The following is a 21,643-nucleotide window of genomic DNA, read 5'->3' on the forward strand; positions in this document are numbered from 1 at the left end:
GGCAAAGACACTGGTAATACATATACGGTCTAGTAAGTCCACAAATTGAATTCCCATGTAGTTGGATTTAACCCCTTTGCGCATTCCCACGTGATCTTTCAGGTTATATTTACAACCTGCCTGTGAGGTCTCCATAATGAAGGGCTGGATGGGTAGGGTAAGATTTAAAATGCATTGTGATTTAGCTGGTTGCAAAGTCTGAGGTCACTTGCTGTCGAATCAAGGCATCTTTAATGCCATTGACCCGCGAGTGTTTTGCTGGTGATGGTTTTGGTGTATAGCTTCATATACTTTAACCCACGTACAGAACTATGTCACCACCAATAGGATAGTTCAAAGGGCTGGAGTGTTGCTTCGGATCAGCAGCCACCGGTGTCCCCTACGCACCTGAACAGCCTGGACAAGCTTGACTTCTGTAAGCGGGTTAGGTCGATGCCAGCCTGAGCTAGCAGCTCCTTGGCAGTTTAGAGATAGGCTCTTCTGACTGGTGTTAGGAGTGGAAATGTACGGTGGGTATGCTGTTCCTTTTTTTCTGGCTTGACAACATATGGTAATCCTTGATCCCACAAGGAAGGACTTCAGCCCTGAAAAGGGGACGGGAGGCAGAGCTCTAAAGGCGTGGGTATTTTCTGGAAAGAAGTGAAATGGTGTGCCTCTCTAGGCCTCCAGAAATAAGAGGTACTGCCTCACAGGGTACTGGGACACTGAGTTGGGATACTGGGGTTACACGTGGACATTCACAGGGCAGTGGGGTTGGGCGGCAGGTGAGCACTTGTCCTCTGTCCTGGCTCCAGACCCTTCGTCAGTCCTCCTCCACCTTTTCTTCCCGGATAGACATCTTGAGCTCCAAGCTCAAAGGCCTGGAGGGCTTGGGGCATATCTGCCTTCCCCAAAACCTGACAGCCACAGTAGAATCCTCTCTAAGACTGAACAGCAAGAAGCCTCTTTGATGTTTGGGGAAACTCTTGTGATAACACTGTTCATCCTTTGATCTCCAGCCAAAAACTTACCAGCTTTAGGTTTGAGAATTCTGACAGTTTTGTTTACTTTGCACTAAGAAAGCATAAAACCCCTAAGGGGAAAAGCGCTACCTAAATACTGTATAATAATAGTTACACCTTAGGAAAATGAAAACTTGCTGTCTCCAATGGGAGACATTCAGGTAGCTGTTCTTTCCCCTTTCTGGACCTCTGTTATAAGCAAAAGGTATTTAGAGCCTCTGTTCTAAGAGGATACAGGAATGTAACTGTGGGTGGGAGGCCAGGGATCAGCTGGCAGAGATAAAAATGAGGTCCTGGTGGAAGTGCCGACACTGGTCAGCCCCGTTCCGTTCTCTATGCAGAAAGAAGTGACGTCTTCTGTAGTGGAGAGAGGGGAAAGGGAGGGAGGACATCTGAGCTGAGCCTGAGGGAAGGGGGTAGGGAAGAGCTTTTTCTGGCAGAAGAAAGAACTAGTTCAAAAGATCCCTGGCTGACAAGAGTCTGGTGTTTCCAGAGTAGAGAGAAGGCTGCTGTGGTGACTTGGGTGATGTAGGGTTATAGACCGTACAGGAAGTTGACTATTTTGTTCTTAGAGAAACCAATTTTAAGCAGAGGGCTAACATGGTCTGATTGATAAGGTTACAAGATCCCTCTGATTGCTGTATGGATAGGAAAAAAAAATCAGCGATCAATGAAGAGACACAAGGGCTCTCCTGCATGGCCCAGAGGGGCTGGTGAAACATGGTCAGATTTGAGTAATATTGTGAAGGCTGAGCCGATAGGACTTGCATCCAGGTTGTATGGATGGGGTAAGAGAAGGAGATGAATCAAGGATGGCTGTTGAGCTTTGGAGCCTGTGGAGAAAGGGATGTATCCTGTAACCCAACCAGGACAACAGGAGAGGCAGAACTTTGGGGGGTAGAATCCGAGCAAAGAAAGAGTTCTGTTTGGCCAGGCAAAGTGTGAGTTGCCTGTAGACAGTCAAGAGGAGGTGCTAAGGAGTCAGTGGGTACCAACATCTGGAGTTTGAAGTAGCAGTCAAGCATTTGTCAGTCCTTTATGGAGTTTTTAGGGACGTTGGTTCTTATGGAAACTTTGAGTATTTTAGAAACACTTAGTTGTTCGAGCACTCTTTGATGCTTGAGATTGAGCCCCGGAGAACGTGCTGGAGCAAGCTGGGATTTCTCACATCCTTCCTGGGAAGACACATTTATGCAAGGAGCACACAGAAACCTTCTGCAGCTGTCGCCCCTGTGTTCCAGAGGAATAGTTCTGACTATTTCTCTCAACTTAGGCAATCGTTTTTCTGAATTACTTCATGCACCTCCTCTTGATTAAGTTAGACATAGATATCATTTCCTGTTCATGTGTGTTGCCGGGGGAGTGCAGCCCAGTCACTGAGATCCAACCAATTGTTACTCGCATCCATATTTCAAAAGTTCCTGAAAATAACACCATCACAAGCATGCCAGGTGTTTGTACTTAAGAGCCTTGTACGTGAATATTGGAGCCCATTGTCCCTCTACCATCTCCAAGTGGCCAGTGAGAGTACAGTCCTTGTTGACATCAAGTGGGTGATACATCAAAAGACTACAAAGAAAAGGGGACAGATGATGCCTCAGTACAAAGAAAAAAAAGAAAGAAAGAAAGAAAGAAAAGGAAGGAAGGAAGGAAGGAACGAAGGAAGGAAGGAAGGAAGGAAGGAAGGAAGGAAGAAGAAAAGAAAAGAAAAGAAAAGAAGAAAAGAGAAAAGAAAAGAAAAGAAAAAAGCCTTTAAGCCAAACCCACTTATTTCTGTTTGGATAAGTCTTCCCACTTGAACTGCCCCTGGCTTAAGCTCTGCTTCCCATTTTCATTCCAATTTCTTCAGTCACTTTTGCTCTTTCTTGAAAAATCATCTTTCATCTACTCCAATGAGGACATTTACCTTAATCCCTCGGTTACTGTTCTAAGAATCCTTGTGTTCCTGTATTTTCCATAGTTTGTTCTATTAGAAAGTCTGGTAATCTTTACTTTTTGTGGAGGTGATTTCCCCTGCAATGGCAAGCATTACCCTCCTGGAGAAGAGTCTCTAATTATAATGACCCTATCATCGGCTCCGGCACATGATCAAGCGTGGTCACGTTGGCAGTGCCTAGGCTACCAGAGATGTGAACACCCGAACAGACTTTCTGGACAGGCAGGTGCCCAAGCATCCTCTGGATAAAAACAGTCTTCTCTCCTCTCTGCAGTTTAACAGCATTGTGAGCACGAGCAAATTGCTGGATTTCTCCAGGCCACTATTCTCTCCTCCATAAGCAGAGATAATTATAATCCTCCACCTCTGATACTTGAATTCAGTGAATGGATACCTGTAAAACACTTAACAGAGTGCCTGCTACCGAAAAGGAACTCAACCTTCAGTTCCTTCCCTAAACCCCTTTGAATCTTTGTTCATCAGGAAACAGTAGCCATAAACTCTGAAACCACACAAGCCGGAAAGTGGCTGTTACAGCAAAGGCCAGTCGAGCTTCAGAAGCAAACTAGACTGGAAAGATGAAGGAAACTGCCAATCAAGACAAAGTAGAGAGACGAAACAGTGGTTCTCAAAATGTGGTTCTAGGACCGGCATCCTGAGCATCACTTGGCAGCTTGGTAGAAATGCAAATGCTCAGAGTTACGGAATCAGAACCAGGCAATCTGGGTTGTAGCAAGCTCTACAGGTAATTCTGATGCCACTGGTCTAACGTACACTCAGCAGATACTGGGTGAAGAATAATGGCACGTGTTGCTGCATGTGTATGTCTGTGTGCATACACACTCATGTATATAGAATGTTTGTAAATACATTGTGATACAGCAAAATCCCACCCACTTTTCTTTGGTACAGTCGTCTGAATAGACTGCTTATTTGCAATGACTTCATACTTAATTCATCTTGGGTTTAAAACTATAGATTCATCAACTTTCTTCTTTTCCTTTTTCCCTAGGAAATTCCACTTACTTGGATGACCATGGACCACCTCCTAGTAAGGTAGGGTCTCTGCTTGTGGTATAAATCCCCTTTTCCTTTTCTCAGTACCTGCAGCCTCCAACAACCCCAACCAGATCCTCCTGGGCCCTGAATCGCTCACAGGAAAATAGATGGCAGATGACAAGTTAGTCTTTGACTTACAGTATGAGAAAAAGAAGCATATGGAGGGAGCCAAAATGACGAAAGAGGAGAGCTGTTATTTCACCACTAGCTGTAGCCATCCCAGCCCTGGAGCCTTGGACTGACTTAGGTCTTCAGCAGCTTCTCTTGTTTGCTGCCTCGTCTGCCTCGGCATCCATGCTGGCCCACGTTGTGATGCCCACAACCCAGCCTCCCCATGCCTTGCAGCCTTGGCCAGACTCAGCTCTGCCCACTTCTCCTCGGCCTGCCTTCGTTAGGACACCCCACCCAAGGCTCAACCCCTTAGACTCAGATTTCCCTGCCAGTGCCCTCTCCCGACTGTGTTTTTAATATTTCCAAAGAAATATTAATATAGTTCCTCACCACTGTCTACTTTCTTGAAATCAATGAAAACCAAATGTTGATCTATTAAAAATAAAAAAGAGGGAAAGAGAGAAGTAGATAGTCTTTGACCACTGAAGATGATACTTGCAAGGTACAGTTTTAAGTGCATCATGGGAAGAAAATCAACCACTAACCTTAAAGGCTGGGGATTTATCCTAATGTTGGCTTTTGAGTTTGGGATTTAGAGACCCCCATTTAAGACCATGAGCTTCTGAATCAGGTGTTTCTGGGTTTACCACTGATTCTGCCACGTTCAGTGTATGACATTGGACAAATTACTTAACAGTTTGAGCTTCAGAGTTTTAATGTGCAAAGCAGGATTAAAAATATTGTCCACAGTGCAGGGCGTCTAAAAAGACTGAACCCGCTGATACACGACAAGCACTCACTCAGTCTTTGGCATGCTATGAGCATTAAATAGTGGTGGTGAATGTTAACTAGACTGGAGCAACATTAAGATCACTGATGAATGGTACATAGTACTTATCACAGCCACGAATGTCTCTACCATGTGGTCTATTGCATATCGAGTGCCCACGATGATTTAGGCATTAGGAATACAAATACAAAAGAAAAGACAACAGCAACAAAATAATCTCTACCCTGGAGGAAAAAAGAATGTAGAGGATTTGACACCATCTCAAGATAAGAACCATGTCTGGCTCATCTCAGTATCCTTACATCTTCACATTATTAGTACATCATGGCTCTTCATTCAATTTCACTGAGTTGGGCCATGCCATCAGAGCTGGAATCTAGCTTAGGTCTCCTGGCTCCCATTCCAGGTCTTTCCACCAGGTCAGTATTGTCAAACTTAAGCTTGCACTTGGGTTTCCTGGAGGCTTGTTAAAACACAGATTGTTGGGCTCAGACCTCTGAGTGTGTGATTTGGTAGATCTGAGACGGGACCTGATAATTTGCATTTCTAACCAGCTCCCAAGAGATGCTGGTGCTGCTGGTCTGGGATCACATTTGAGAACCACAGCTCTGAAGGCCATGGTTATAGAGAAACTATTTCCCTGGACATTTTCTGTGTTTGTTTTGTTTTGTTTTACAGCCAATGGCCTACAAAGAGTGGTATGGCTTATTCGATAAAAGCTATTTATTAATATCATGATGATTCCCACTATAAATTTTCTTGGAGTGAAAACCTATTTCCTTTGGTCAGTAACCTGCCCAGGCGGGAGAGTAAGTCAGGGTGGGGAAGAGAATGGTGCAGATGGCCCGCCAGAATCCTTTGCTGCAAACTGTACTTCTCCCCGAAGTGGGGCCAGGTGCTCTCCAGGAAAGAGGGGTTAGTGGTTCTGTCTATGAGACCCATCATCTGTCTCTCTCAATGACATGTCGGGACATTGCTTTGGGTTCCAGGTTTGATAAGTGGGGTTTTACTTGTTGGGAAGAGCCAGGCCCACTTCATGTAAACTTATTTTCTTATACTCAGTCTTTGGTCACAGGCCTGGGGCCACTCCTTTAGTCTGCCTGGGGCCCTTGCTCTTGCTGGGGTGGTCACCCTGTCTGTCCCTTTGCTAGTCACCTCAGTGCCTGGATTCTGAGTTTGCTGGTCTCTCTCCGGTGCTCCAACACTCTCTCTCTGTCAGTGCATCTGCCCCCGACCCCTGAAGTCCGGTCTGCACCCCTCCTTCTTCCGCCAACCCCATCTAAGGCTCCCCATGATACACAAAACCTATCAGGTCATATCAGATCATTTTAGACCACTTCCAGAGTAAGAGAGTTTATAAACTTTTCCAAGTTTGAAAATTGTGAATATAATCTCCCTAAACAAGCAGTAGTTTATATATTACAGATTCTTCCCCTATAACCGCATTTTCATCATCTAGAGGTGGAGTAGCAAAAACACTCTTGACTTTCTAAGCAGTAGCCATAATAAGAAGAATATAAAAATGGATAAAAATAATATTGGTATGTGAACATCTTTTCATCCATGCTTATTACTTCTGACAGGGTGGAAATGAATTCCAGCAGTGGTGAGATCAGACTGCCAGAAAAAGGTCCCTTGGGTGTCCCCTGAGGTGGGGCTTTGGCTATTTAGGTCTACAGACCACTGGCATATCCAGGGACGTAGTGGCACCCAGAGGATAAAGATAAGGCCACACATGTGTGGCCTCCAGAGTGAGCCCCCTGCCTAACAGGGGACAGCAGGACCGAGTCCAGACCCACAGTTTTCATCTTTGTTTAGCATTCAGTTATAACTTTCTGATGCCAAAACTGAAAGAGCTGTGATCTAGATAAAAAATAAGATTTTTAAGTCCTGGAAATACCCTGAGGTTTATAGGCGAGTTTCCAATTTTTTAAAAGTACCGTTCTACAAATTCCACATTCCACAAGTAATGGCCATTTGGGGGGTGGGGTTGGGGCCACACAGTGCATACAGGGCCCAGGTCTTCATTGTCTCCAATATTTTCATTAAAGAGAACCAAAGGCCTCTGATTTTTTACTTGTTTTTAAAATCTCCTTTAACCACCTAACTCACCTCAGTTCTTAAGCTAAGTCATTTAAAAGCAGATGTTAATATTTTCGTTAATATTTTCTTTTGTAGACCCCTTTTTTGTTTTTGCTAGCATTTTGTGTGTGCACAAAATACAGTCTTTAAGATTAGAGCCCTCCTAGGAATGAACATGTAGATCTATCTTAAATAGAAAGATAGTCACGAGTATAAAACAGGCACGAAACAACTAGTATAGCGTGATCACACTTCTTATAAAATTCTGTGTGTGTGTGTGTGCAGAAAAAAAGCCTGGACGGATCATTGTATTTTCTCCAGATGATGAAATTTCAGATTTTTACCCCGTTTCTTATGCTTTTCTGTATAATTTGAGTTCACTGAAGTAATCTCCACTCAACCTGAAGACCAGGAAAAAATATTCTTGGTGTAAGGCTGAACTTGGGCTGCCAAGCCTGCAGTATACTCTGGCTCCTGAAGGACCATTTGCAGTTCTGTGGACCCTTCCAGAGTAGCCTCCCCTCTGAAGGTTTACCTCCTCCTCACCTGGGTTCACTGCCCCTGGAGCATGAGCATCAAGCACATTCAATGATCAATCCTGGTGGAAATCAAAGACAGTAATCACTTCACATGTGTTGGGCTTCCAGACCTGATAGACAAGGAGAATTGGTGTAAGCCATTCAATGAAAATAAAGTCACACTCCAGAGCTGATGTCTATGTGCCAAGCATTCTGCCAAGCGCTTTGCATGCACATTTAGTCTTTATGAAACTCTATAAAAAAGGAAGTAATTTTTTAATCCTTATTTTAGAGATGAGGGTACGGATCTTACACACACTGAATGACTTCCCAAAGGCCATGCACTAAGTCTTGGCCTTGGGAATCCAGCCCAAGGCTGTGTGGCTTTAGCTTTCATGCTTTTAACCATTTCAAGATTACTGATTTAAGTAGAAATACAATAATTTTTACCTTATTTCTGGAGTTTACTCTCTTATATAAGTTAGTTGGGACCTTGACTAATAAAATAAACAAGTTTTAACCCTCAGTATACCAGAAAAAATAGTCATCGCCATTTGCCACTTGGGCCCCATGGACTCTTTTAATTTTTTAACCATCTAGTGAATTCTTTTACTTCTACCTCATCTTTTGCCTTCCAGTCACCTTTTTATACATACATATCTTCAGTGTTTGTCCATTAACAAACTGTATAAAAAGTAAAATTTGGTGTATAAACATCATAAAAAGTGAAAGAATACTGCCCATGTTCATTGAACAGAATGGATGAGCCAGATTCTCGTTGCAAAATTCTGATGCAGTTCTTCCTCTTGATGACTTGTTGGATGAGAATATCATGTTTTCTTTTTGTCCCTAGAAATACAGTGTTCGAAAACAAAACACTAATGAAATTGAAAATACAGTGGAAAAATAAATAAATATATTGTTCACTCACTTACTCTTGAGTTTCAGAGAATTGATCTAGAATGGCATCACCTGTGACTCGTAGCCTGAGGTTTCCCTGTTGTGATCAATTTCACCATCATCATTAGCATCTTGAGTGCTGTTGTCCAAGGCTTGGCATTCATCTCTGATTCCGCTAATGTGGTGGAACCTCTCCTTCTGTCAGTTTTCCTCTTTTTCTCAATAGAGGCAGGAATGAAAAATTTTGAATTCTCCATTCTGTCCAGTGGAAGTTAAAAGCAAACTACAAAGATGGTGCCTCTAATCCTCTTTTATATCTTTCAGAAAGATGTGTGATATTTTGAGTAATGCAATAAGTAATATGAAGGGTGATGCAATAGTGAGAATTGATTTCCCTAATGAGCCATTCTTCTAGGCCTGCACTGTTCAATACAGCAGCCATTGTTCTCATGTAGCTGTTTAAATTTATATTAATAAAAATTCAGAAAATAAAAATTTAGTTTCTTTCACCAGCCACATATCGAATTCCCTGTAGGCACAGAATAGAATAGCTCAATTAGCACTGAACAAAAGTGTAGTTCTAAGACATTCCATCATTCTTCCATTTTCCTATTACTTTTAGTATTTTTAAAAGCATGTTTGGGGATAACTGATGTATAAGTTGATAGGTAATTATTCTAGTATCATTAAATAACAAATTGTTTTAAGATATAAGAAAAATAATTAAGTTCTTATACTGGATCTTAAACTTTTTAAAAAGGCAAATAGACTCTACTTGTGTGGTAATTATAATATTTATTGTTATGATTATACAATTGTAATTCTATTATATGAACCTATTATGCAGTAATTGAAATGTAAAATGAGTTTTGTTCTCTTTATTTTCAAAAGCATATTTTCTCTGGAACATCTCTAAGAAAGAATAAAGTCAAGAAATATTAATTTATATCAATAGTTAGAACTGTTCAAAAAACACCCCCAAAACAAAATGGATCCAATTACTCCCGATGGTTTTTAGAGGGTTAAGATAGATGACTGATATCTACATTTGTATACAAAAGTATTTTGACACATAATATTTATACATTATTTTTGTATATAAAGTAATGTGCTAGCTGATATTAGTATTCAACTTTCTATTTTAAAATGTATTCCTTATAAGAGAGTTTACAACTTATGCTGCACAAGCAATCTCCAAATGAATGAGAAGTCATAATATTAATTGAGATAATGTGTACAGGACCTAGCAGTGTCTGGCAGTGACCAATTAATTGCTCAATAAAGGTTAGTTCTTCTTACCCACCTATCCCCAAAAGTCAGCTTTCCTTTAGTATCAATTAATTATTGAGTGCCTACTTTGTGCAAGGGATCAAAAAAACACAAAAAAATTGAAGCTAATCTCTGACATCTAATACTTTATAACCTAGTTGTGTCTTAAGGGCAGGGACTGTGTCTTCTGCAGCCTCATAGCCCCAGCACTTGGCACAGATCCTGACATCAATTTGGTGCTTAGTGAACTCTTCAATGAATGAATGAATGAATGAATGAATGAATGTATGGCTGTTTGTGTAGGGTCATTTAGACTAAAGAATATGTCAGCCACAGAACCATGTGCTGTCCTAGTTCTTGATTCTTTGAGACCTGAAGGAGCTCATAGTCCAGTGGGAAGGACAGGCTAGTAAACAGGACCAATCTAGTATATTAAGTCGTTTCTAGGTGCTATGATAAGGATGAACACAAGAGTCTCCACTAGACCACCTCCTCTCCAAGTGAGAGTCCTGAAGGTTGAATAGGAAGAACTACCTAGTTAGAGTCTGGGATGGAGCGGGTGCAGAAGGACGGGCCTCCCTGCTGGGGCTTGAGGAGCAATGGGTTAGAAAATGGAGACATGAACTTCCTTGAGGAGCTTGGCTCTAACAGGAAAGAGAGAAAAAATAGGATAACTTAACCCTACAGAGGTCGTGACACAAACTCTTTTCTTAAGCGATGGGGACCATGTCAATGTAGTTGAAGAGTAGAAAGGCAGTGGCAAGTCACAATTCCGTCTGAATGGTATTATGGATTGAATTGTGTCCCCCCAACATCTAAAGACACATTGAAGGCCTAACCACCAGAATCTGTGAATGCAATCTTATTTGGAAACAGACTTTTTGCCATTGTAATCAAGTTAAGATGAGCTCCCACTGGAGTAGGAGGGACCCTATAATGAATATGAATGATGTCCTTATCAGAAGAGGGAAGTTTGGACAGAGACAGAGATACACAGAGAGAATGCCCTGTGATGCATGGGATTGAGGCTGACTCTACGTGTCCCAAACTGAGTTACCAGAACCTGCAAAAGGCTGTATAAAGGAAATACAGTCCTACTGCTGGGTGACTGGAACCGTGCTACGTCCTTGCTATTGATTGCATTTAAGCCTCATAACTCTTAAGAGGCGGACATTACTAACCTCCTTGGGAAATAGAAAATTGAAGCTTGAAGGGGCGGACGTGAGGGTTATGCTGCCCCAAGCCCAGGAACACCAACCACTGCTGGCAACCACTAGGATCTAGGACAGAGGCCTGGGGCAGATTCTCCCTCTGGGCCCCCAAGAGGAAGTGAACTTTGCTGATACCTTGCTTTTAGACTCCTGGCCTTCTTAACTCTGAGAAAATAAATTTCTATTCTTCTAAGCTAACCAGTTTGTGATACTTGGTCAGGCAGCCCTAGGAAGTAATTCAAATGGGCTGAGTTTAATATCTTCGATTACCAGGATAGCATTGACTGTTACACCCTGTTTGGCATTATCTGATTTGATTTAATAAACATTGAAATCATCCTTTGAAGTCTGTCATTAGGATAATTTAAGTACATTTCATGCTTTTTTTCAACTTTTAATACTACTCAAGTTTTTCCCCAATACCCCTTTTTTACTGTTCTTTGGATCTTTTTTCTTCATAATTTTATGTCTTTAGCTATTTTATTATCCCCAATAGTCTCTCCAATTTCCTCTATTTGAAATTTATTTCTATGGTTAAAATTGTTTTTTAATATACAGAAATCATATTATGTTACATTATATTATTATATTTTTCTCTGAAAAAGGCCTCAACAACCTTTTTTATTTAAGAGAAAGTTACTGAAAAGAAACTTCCTATCTTCACAGGATCAGGGGCTGCGAGAGTAACAAAGGGAAACAGTAAAGAAGCCTGTTTTTTCAAAAAATGCCTTCCTATTTTTATAGATTTCTCAGCCTGCAATTTAACATCACTATCCCTGAGTCCCTAAGAAAGACTGCATTTTCATTTCCATTTTTTTCCCTTTCAACAGCTCCTTTAAAGTCAGAGCTATATTAGCTGAAAGGAGATGTTTTAATGTTTTTTTAGTACAGAAACCATGGTTTACATTCTTTGCTTGGAGCCTAAAGACGGACACCACACATCTCGTGATCGTAGTAGGTGAGTGACTCCCGGAAGCTACTGGGAGCATGGTAACTCTCGGGTGTCTTGGCCAAGCAGTAGTCAGTTTGGAGGGGTTTCTGGATCCAAAATCCTCCTTTTCCCTGAGGACAGCTGGCTGGGGCTTTATGTGTACACACTGTCTCCTTTGGTCGGAATCACTTTTTTACCTGGAAAAGTCGGGCTGAAATTCAAAAGGAAAATCAATTACTTGTTTTTATCCCTTAAAACCTCTAAACGTATTTTTCAGGATGCACACACGGCCATCCACCTGGTTTTCCTCTTGTGTCTGAGGACCTGCAGAAAGCAAATAAAACTCTGGTCCAGATTTGGGTTGTGTGCTGGGCCTGCCTTGTCTGACAGCTTCCATTCTGACATCAATTCCTGAAGTCATTGCTGCTGATAACAGGACCCCGGTTTTACAGCTCTCTTCCGTCCTGCTAGAAATATCATGGGATATTTCTTTAGATTCACACTATCTTTTTTTCCTTGGGACAAAAAAAAAAAAAATGGCATTCTCAAGAAGTTTATATTTTCTTATTTTTATCTAAGGCAGAAATAATGAAGTTTCTCCACAGTTATTTTCTTAACTATGAAGTATTCCAAACACACACAAAAATAGTGAAATAAATGAAATGCACACCCCATATACTTACCCAATATACCCATGCCTTAGATTTAAAACATGTTACTATTTTAACTCGCCAGATTCTCCACTCTGACTTCTGATTTGTTGGTAGTGGCAAGGAGGCTGAGGAGCATGGATTTTGAAATCAAATCTCAGTTCAAATCCTAGTGATGTGACTAGTGACCTTAGACTAAGTACTTCACCCCCCTGAGCTTCAGTTTTCTATTTCTAAATGAGATGAATAATGAATGTCCACCTCTTGGAGTTGTGAGACTTAAATGCAAGAAATGGAAACTACTTAGCATGATGCCAGACACATGTAAGCGCCCAGTGGTGGGCCCTTAGTACTATAGATATTTCCTTTATAGGGCCTTTGACAGCTTCTGGTAACCCCGTCTGGGAAAATTCAGAGTAAGCCTCACTTTCAATCCCCCAGCTCCATTTTCTTTGGGTTTTTAAAAGCAATTAATTACATGTTAGTTGCCCTACCAGATACCATCTCCTAAGGAGGGGCATGGCTGCCCCTCCTTTTATTCCTTGGGCTCGTTCTGCATATTAAGCAAGGCCTTCCACGACCCCTTGACATATAGTTTTTCTTAAGCTCGTATTATTCTGTGTCCAAACCTGACTTTACCCAAAGCCCTTTATATATAAAAAAGACCTACAAATATGATGCTGCTTTTCATTTTATGGAATAATCGATTGTACTGGGTAATAAGTTTGTGTTTAATGATACATGATAAATAAGCTAGGATTAGAGAAAGAGAACTAGCAGGACAGAATGAAGCAGGGAGTCAGGAATCAGTTTCACAGTTAAGAGCATGACCTTGAAGGAGTCCTTTCCACCCTCTCATTCTTTTTAAATCATTGCAAATGGTGGGAAAATTAATGACTTGAACATTTTATTTTTAAATAACTCTAAGGGCATGTGAGCTTAGTGTGTGCTCTAAGGAACTCTGTGCTTTGGTATTTTGTTTGAGATGAGTAATTAAAAGTTAGAAGGTTAAAAGAATCTGCCAAAGGCAAATGAATTAACCTTCCATAATAAGGGTATTGTATCTGATCCCCAAGTCACCTGTATTCCCTCTTCACTCTCCTTTGCACCCCTCACAGCTCTTAACCATTAATGTGGAAGTGTTTGTTAGGCCCACCTAGTGGCCCCCTGAGATTTCAGCTTTCCCTGGAGATCTATGTCCAAGTTCAAAAAGAGTACATCTAAATTTATTAATATTACGAGTATTCAGTATGTCCACTTTTTTCCCTAAGAACAATGTAATGAATTCATTTTTTCCTCAACAAATATTTAGTGCTATTAAGTACATTTTTCATTTCTGTCTTTTTTTTTTTAATTAAAAAAATTCTGTGAAGCCATAGGTCTGAAAAATATGTGGTTTATATAATTGTTCTTTCAGCATCTTCCCCATTCCACTCCCCAAGGCCCAAGGACTAGTTATCATTGATAAATGTTCTCTAACCCTTATTGAAACCAACACCAGTTACGATCATGGACTTAATGGGTTGTCACGTTTGGGCTGCCGTGAACAAAAATAGAGAGCTTTAAATGAAGCATGAAATTTTAAATTTGCACATTGTTGTTGGAAAGTATATTTAATCAAGGAATTGCTTTAGTAAATCATAAAACCCATGCCACCATTCTTTGGCAGGGGAACAGCTAGTTGCCTCAGGGTTTTCAAAGTTGTTAGTAACTTAATCATCTTAGCAATTCCCAATATAGTTACCTAATTCTTTGTTTTTTTGGGGGGGTTTTCCTTGACCATATGATCTTTTTTTTTTTTTTTTTTTGGTTTTAAATATTATGTATGCTCCTATTTTGTTTTGATTTGGAAAATACAGAAAACTATTGAGCAGTAGGAAAAAATAATCACCCATACTGCCACCACTCAGGGGCAACCGTAATGAAGTTTTTCACAATCCTGTCCAGTCTTTCTTTAGAGTACAGTAAGAATAACTAAAGCCTTAGGCATTATTTGTTGTGGCTATTTTTCCAGTCCTTTTATTTCATTTTTGGGTTAATTAAAGTTAAGCAGGGACCTCATGCACAGAGCTTAAAGCACCAGATGGCTCTCTCTGCTCCTCAGAAGCAATTACTTTAGAGTCTTTTCACTTGAGTCTTGGGCATCAGCTTTCAGATCTCTGAATAACCTGATTATGTTGCTGCTTCTTGATTTTTGTCAGCTTTAGGATTGTCCAGTGGCATCCTCTGTGGGAGAGGATTTAGCAATTCTGTGGCAGGCAGCCCGGCACCACCACACAGGCACCTTCTCGTTCCGAATTCTCCTAAACTGAGTGCTAAGTATTTTTATTGTTGACACTCGGTAAAAATAGCCACAGCTGAGCCTTTTGTTTTCTTTGCAATAAATAATTGTCCTGCTTTGGAAATTTGTCCTCATACTCTTCTATGGTCCCCCAGTTACTTTCACACTCTTCCCCAGGGGTGGAGATCTCCTCTCATGGCCTCCAGATACATTAGGGTGTTTTTTTCAGTGTCAAGTTGCTGATGTCTCCCCTGGGCCTTCTCACCTGCTCCCATCTGGCTGGTTACGCTCAGCTTCCTGCTCACATGTCTCGGGAGCTCCATTCACTCTTTGTTTGCTTCTACTTTCTGCATAACCATATGGTATTAGTTTCCTGTTGCTGCTGTAACAAATTGCAATAAACCTAATGACTTAAAAGGATACATTTATTATCTTACAGTTCTGGGATTACAAGTCTGAACTGTGTCTAAAATGAAGGAGTCAGCAGGGCTCTTTCCTTCCGGAAGCTCTAGAAGAGAATCCATTTCCTGACTTCCCAGCTTCTAGGGGTCACATGCATTCTTTGGCTGGTGGCGCCTTTCTCCACCTCCAGAGCCAGCACTGAAGCTCAGATCTCTGACTCTTCCTCTCCTCCCTCCCTCTTCCCCTGCTAAGGACCCTGTGATTATATTGGGTCCACTTGAGTAATACAGGATCATCTCGCTATCTCAAGATCCATTTTGTCATGTAAGATAACATATCCACAAATTCTGGAGGTTAGGACTTGGACACCTTGGGGTGGGAGGCATTGTTTTGCCTTCCATGCTTATCCTTCTCTTTCTTCAGCTTCCAGCAGCTTCTTGAGAAAAGGTGCATGGACTGAAACTTTTCTGAAATATTGCATTTCTGAAAATGCCTTTATTCTATCCTTGATTGATAGTTGGACTGGATATAAAATTCCAGATTGGGAATCTGTATTAATCAGGATAGACAAGGGTGATATAAAACTCAGTGACTTCACACACACTGGAGTTTAAGTCTTGCTTACGCAAGATCCTCTGTGGATCCAGCAGCTCTTAGCCCAGCTCCCTTCCAGAGCTCACACAGGGATCCAGGCTGTTTATATCTTGTGGCTTCACCTTCTCAACTCGGACCCCTGTGCCAGAACGGCAGGGCGGAGAGGAGCTGGGGGGATGTGTACGGACTTTTCATTCCTTCATTCTGAAAATTACATGTTACTTTTGTGAGCAGTCTGCTGGCAAGAATTGGCCACAGGCCCAGCTCCATTACCAGGGAGTTGGGAAATAAACTCACGGGTATTGTGAGCATTAAATGTCTCTGCCACAAAATCATTTTCCCTCAGAACGTTAAGGTTCTCCACTAGTAACTTCCAGTATTTCTGTTGAGAAGACTAATTCTTGACCATTTATATGAAAATATAATCTGTCTCCGTGAAAGCTTCGTATTTCTGGTACCCTAAAATATTATAATTTTGTACCTACTGTGTGTCAGTTTTCAGATACTATCCTGGGTACTTAGTGAGTTTTCAGTCAGGAAACTGATACTCTGTTTTGGGATATTTGCTTGACTTTTTCCACTGATTTCTTCCTTTGTATTTTCTCTTTTTGTCTTTCTGATCTCCTCTTCTTTGGATGTTAAACCTTCATAATAAACTGCTTATATATTTTTTATTTTTGCTTCTCTTAATTTTCTGGCTTTTTGCACTACCACCTAGTAGAATTTCTCATCTTTGTCTTTCATTGTTTCTGTTGAGTTTCTCCCTCATTGTTCTCATTTTCTTATTTCCAAGAGTTTGTTATTGTTCTCTGAATGTTTTATATATAGTATTCTTTGGTTCCATAAAGGGTCTTTATCCTTCTTAGAAAAGGTTATCCCTAGATATTTTTCTTTTTCTTTTTGGTTGTTATTCAGAATGAAATATTTTTTTCTGCTATATTTTAAATGGATTGTTGTAATGGTTAAAATTATTGATTTTGTGTTTTATATATACTCATGTGGCTGAAATTTTTATTTCAATAATTTTTCAATTTTTTTAATAGAGTATCACATACTTGACAAACAACATTCACTTTATCTCTTATTTAATTGTATTTTAAGTTTTATATTATTATCCAGAATAATATTGAGTAACATGAAGTCTATGGTGGGGGAGTGTGTGTTAATTATCACTATGCCACACATTTACAACATGTACTGACAGATAGCAGCACTCAATAAATATTTGTTAAATGAATGAGTGGTGGCTATAGGCAACATCTTTGTTTTGCTTGAAGTTTTAATGATAATCCTACAAGTATTTTATCACTAATCTTAATTTTGACTTTGAGCTTAATAGGTAGTTTTTTTTTATCATGTTAATGAAATATTTAACTTTTTAAAAACATACAATTATTTGAAGGAATTTATTTTCTTGTGATCTTGCACTTAGAAACACATTTTGAAATGAATTAACTTAATTCACTTTTATTTTTAAAAAACTAATGGGAGATAGGTTGATAAGTATAATCACATACTTCTTTAAAATCAATGTTTGACTTCTCTTAATATCTTCACTGGTGACTTGGAAGAGAAAATGCTTAGAAAAATCTCTGAGTTTGCAGATGACTTGAATCTTTTTTTTTTTTTTTTTTTGGTCCGAAGAGGGAGAGGAATAGTAGTAAACCACAGGACTATCCACTAAGTCTAGTGTCTTTGTCAGCTGTCATCTAGAGACTTCCACTCAATATGGTACTGCAGCCCAGAGAAACTATCAAAACGCTGGATACCGGTCAGCAGGGAACATAGCTGTGCCCTGAAAGCTGTGATTTATCTACACCTGAAAGACGATATGCCATTTTAGTCAACAATGATTTAAGAGGCATAATTGAGCTGGAGAACATAGAGAAACTAACAACTAAAATGATCATGCAGGTGAAAAGAAAAACTAAATTGATTACAATTCTTGTCAGGAAAGACACTGGCTGAGGGAAATGATCCAAGTCTATAAAACCAGGAGCAAGATTGAGGCGAACATGAAATTGTTCACCAAGGCCTTGCACACATCTCTGGTCTGCAATATACAAGCTTCTTGTCCCTCAAATCTCATTAAGGCATATGAAAGACAGATTGAGGGATATTGTGCTTCTCACAGTGGATAATAAACAACCGGACATCATTTACCCACATAAGAGTGCAGGCCAAAACTATAAGTCAGTCCTCATAAAGGTGTATATATATTCATGGATGACAAATTCACAGTGGATTAGGAAGAGAACAAGGTTGTTTGGAGGAAGAGCCTGCTGTTTTAGTGTTGATGTTCTTGAGTCCAGGAAGATCATTCTTATTTTATATATATGTAAAGGAAAATGAACATTTTTCCCCAATAAGAATATTAATTAGTAATTGCTGACTCTTATCTACAATTTAGTACTACCGATGCTTATCTCCCACTCATTCACTGGACCACTACTGTCCAGATGGCCCATCTTGTAGGGTGCGGCTTAAATCCTGCCCCTTCCCTGGCTGCCTAGCTGCAGCCTGTACCGTGTCAATGCTTTAGAACCAGGAGTATGCAGTTCCGGGTACAGCCCTGTTCCAACTCTTACTAATTCTTGGACCTGGCAAAAGCCAACTACTCTTTCTGAGTTTTGTTTTTCTCATTTATGAAATGGAAAGTAATAATGATTTTCCTGAATTCTTCACATTTGAGTTTGTGTAAAAGTAAATCAAGTAATGTTTGTAAACGTGCTTTGAGAACTGTAAGGTGCTGGCTCCATCACTGATGGGTGGGTAAAGGTGGGGATGCTCTGTTCCCCAAATGTCTAGGTCCGTGGGGAGCTGCCTCCTCTTCCCAGGTTTCAGAGAGGACACCCTGCAAATGAACCCCAATATGGCCTGCTGTGCTGGTGAGCTGGCTTGACGATGGGGAGCTAACAGGGTTTCTTTTTCCCCCCTGAAGCTTAAAGTCTAATGAAAGACAGGCCGAGTGACATCTGGACAGTTTCCTTCCAGGCTCACACTGTCACCTTGACCTGTGCTTTCATCATCCCTGATGGTGAAAAGATGCAAAAGGGAGTGACCATTATACACCTGAGGCCCAGAGCAGAGCAGAACCACTGGACTCTCCCATCACGGCCTTCCCCTGCGGCCATACCCGGACACCCTCTTGGCTTTCCCCCTAATAAGGGGGACTTTGGAGCCATTTACTTCTTTCCTTAGCTGCATGAAACATAAGAGAAGAATGAGCAACGGGAAACAGGCCAACAACAGGAAGAAGCCAAGGGAGGGAGCCAAGTGGAAAACGGCTTTAAAAACCTTTAAACGCTGCCCCTTGAGAAGCCCACTCCTTGCCACCGTGGCCTAATTTTGTCCTTGAGGAATCCATGACCTTGAGCCCTCCCCCTCCATGGAGATGAAGGCAGCCTTGAGCTCCTGCTACAGATCATAATGTACAAAACTATAAAGCACTAAAAATGTTCCTTACGCTCTTATAATCCTCTCCTTAATGATAGTTGGCACACGTCGTTATGCATTGTACTGTCACCTGTATGTATATATTTTTATCTCCTCAAAGATACTGTAATTCCCTAAGGGCACGGAACATGTTTTATACATCTTTTTGGCTTAAGGGATATGTACTAATTATAGGTACCTAGAAGAATCCTTTCATCTGGCAGGCAGAGGTAGCCAAAAGCGTGTCAGCCACGTGAGCTATACCCGGCCGGATCCCATCGTGCGCCGCAGCTCCACAGGATGGTGTAGAGCATTAACCGGGGCGGGGGTGGGGCGTGTGGGGGTGGAGTGGGGCTGCTGCTTGCCCAGAATCACTTCTTTCCCTCACTTTGCTTCTCATGCTTCTCTGATTTTTTTCTTCCTTTTCAAAACCAGATGCACCCCACCCCCTGCCTTACGTTGGGCAAGAACAAAAAGAATATTTCAATGAGGAAAGATGTTAGCATGGTTGCTATCGTAGTCTGGCAGATAAGAGCTCAGCTTCCCAAGCTCAGTGTACCTGCATTCGGATTAAGACTGCCTCTTGTTAACTGTGTGGTTGGGACAAATTTCTGAATGTCTGTTATCCTGCTTCCTCATCTGTGTAAGAGGAACAGAAGTCCTTATTTGTTAGGGTTGGGGAAAGGATGGATTGAAATAAACCATATAAAATGTTTAGCATAGGCCTAGTACTAAGTGCATTACCTAAAGTATATTCCCTAATGCCACTAATGGATGAATTGCATCTTCAGTGGGTCCTGAAATGAATTGGTAATATTTGTAGATACTATTTTAACATCTGTCCATTTATAAATGTCTGCTGAGGCCTTTTAGGGTGTTTTAAATAAATTTGGTTGCATATGTTTTGTGGTATTTGGTTCAAGCCAGATCAACTCGGTTTAGCAAGGTTTTTTTTTTTTTCTAGAAAAAATGTTTTTGTTACTGAACATTTAAAATAGATATACATGATATATTTTTAATCAGTGATATATTGAGATACCTTTATAGATTACAGTTTCATCCAATCAAAAACATAAAGGACTACCTGGTTATCATTATAGACTCAAAGCCAATCAGTGCATGAGTGAAATGTCTGACAGAAGAATCACTTCATTTCAACATCCTAGACTTTCAAGGGTATATTGTTCATATTGGTGTCTGAGAAGGTCAACTATTGTTACCAAAAATATCAAAAGTTACTATTTTACTTATTGCATTTAATTGTTTTACTTATACCTAAGCCTTTTAGAGTTTGAGTGTGTGTAAAACAAATTCAGAGACTTATAATTTTGTATTTTAATCATAAATATTAAATTTCTTTTAATTCTGTTGTGAACATGAGTAATCTGAATGACTGAGTTATACAGATAATATATTTTCAACCATATTTATAATTCAAAAAGTACCAAAAAAGATTAATTTTCTCTCATTTTAATATCCAAATGGTTTTGTAATGTAATTTTGAAAAAGAGAAAAAAATTTTAGAGCATCGCAAAAAAGCTATTGATGAAAAAGCTGCATCATCCTTTCTTGGATTAACTTGATTATTTCATAATTCAAGTCGGTTTCATTCTTCAACCTTTTTAGAAATATTTTCAATTGTGTATTCTTAATCTTCTAATTCTTTACAGTTAATGTTATGCTTGAATTACATCCAAAACCTGTAATTTATTCATAATTAAGGATTATAAGGATGTGTTTTTATATATTCTTTTATGCACATTTACTATTTCATAATTTTTTAAACTTACAATTATCTTTTTATAAAACTTTCTTTAAATGTTACATAAATATATATTTTTCAATATTAGTTCATCAGAAATTACATTTATCTTAAAACATTCTCTTTGAGGGTAAGTGTATTTTAGTGAAATTTCTCCTAAATTTATTTTGTCAGAAACTCCAATTTAATGGAAAGTAATTCAACTTTTTATGTTTAAAAAGTTCTGATTGTAATCGATCTTAAAGTATATAGATGGGAAGTGCCATCTGCTTTTGGCCTTAAATAGTCTCAACAACGGAGTTCCAAAAGTTCCACCATTAACAGAGAGAAAAAGGTGCTTCTTATTTCTCAGAAGTTACCAGATAAGGCATAGAAAACTAAATGGTTCCCTAATAATTGTGCTCATAGCACTAAACCAGATGATTGATCTTTTTTAAATGTGCAATTTAATATTCTTTCGTATAGTTGCAAATATAAGAAGATTGGAATTTTTCATCTCCCGCTGAAACAGTTTACTCCAATTTCAGGTGCCCAGAGGCACGCTGGGCGGACGGTTTTAGTTGTTCCGTGTTCGTTCGGGCAGTGGAGCGTGTAGGTCCCCAGGGACGTCGAAGCACTCAGAATCTACATTATTGCTGCAACATTGTTTAGCCATACTATCCTTGAGACTGTGTGTTAGCTGAGGGCAGTGTGCTGGCAGACCCCTTCTAT

General features: G+C 40.0%; 1 protein-coding gene across 1 annotated transcript in view; it reads left to right on the plus strand.

Annotated features, from left to right (window-relative positions):
* UST (uronyl 2-sulfotransferase) overlaps positions 1-21,643 on the plus strand; it is a 267,617-nt gene that overhangs the window by 104,725 nt on the left and 141,249 nt on the right. Inside the window, exon 2 of the mRNA XM_090279955.1 lies at positions 3,950-3,993. Coding sequence (XP_090136081.1) covers positions 3,950-3,993 — 44 coding nt within the window. The remainder of the gene's footprint in view (positions 1-3,949; positions 3,994-21,643) is intronic.

This window comes from Furipterus horrens, unplaced genomic scaffold (assembly GCF_987537825.1).
Source record: "Furipterus horrens unplaced genomic scaffold, mFurHor1.1.pri manual_scaffold_6, whole genome shotgun sequence".
NCBI classification, from domain to species: Eukaryota; Metazoa; Chordata; class Mammalia; order Chiroptera; family Furipteridae; genus Furipterus; species Furipterus horrens.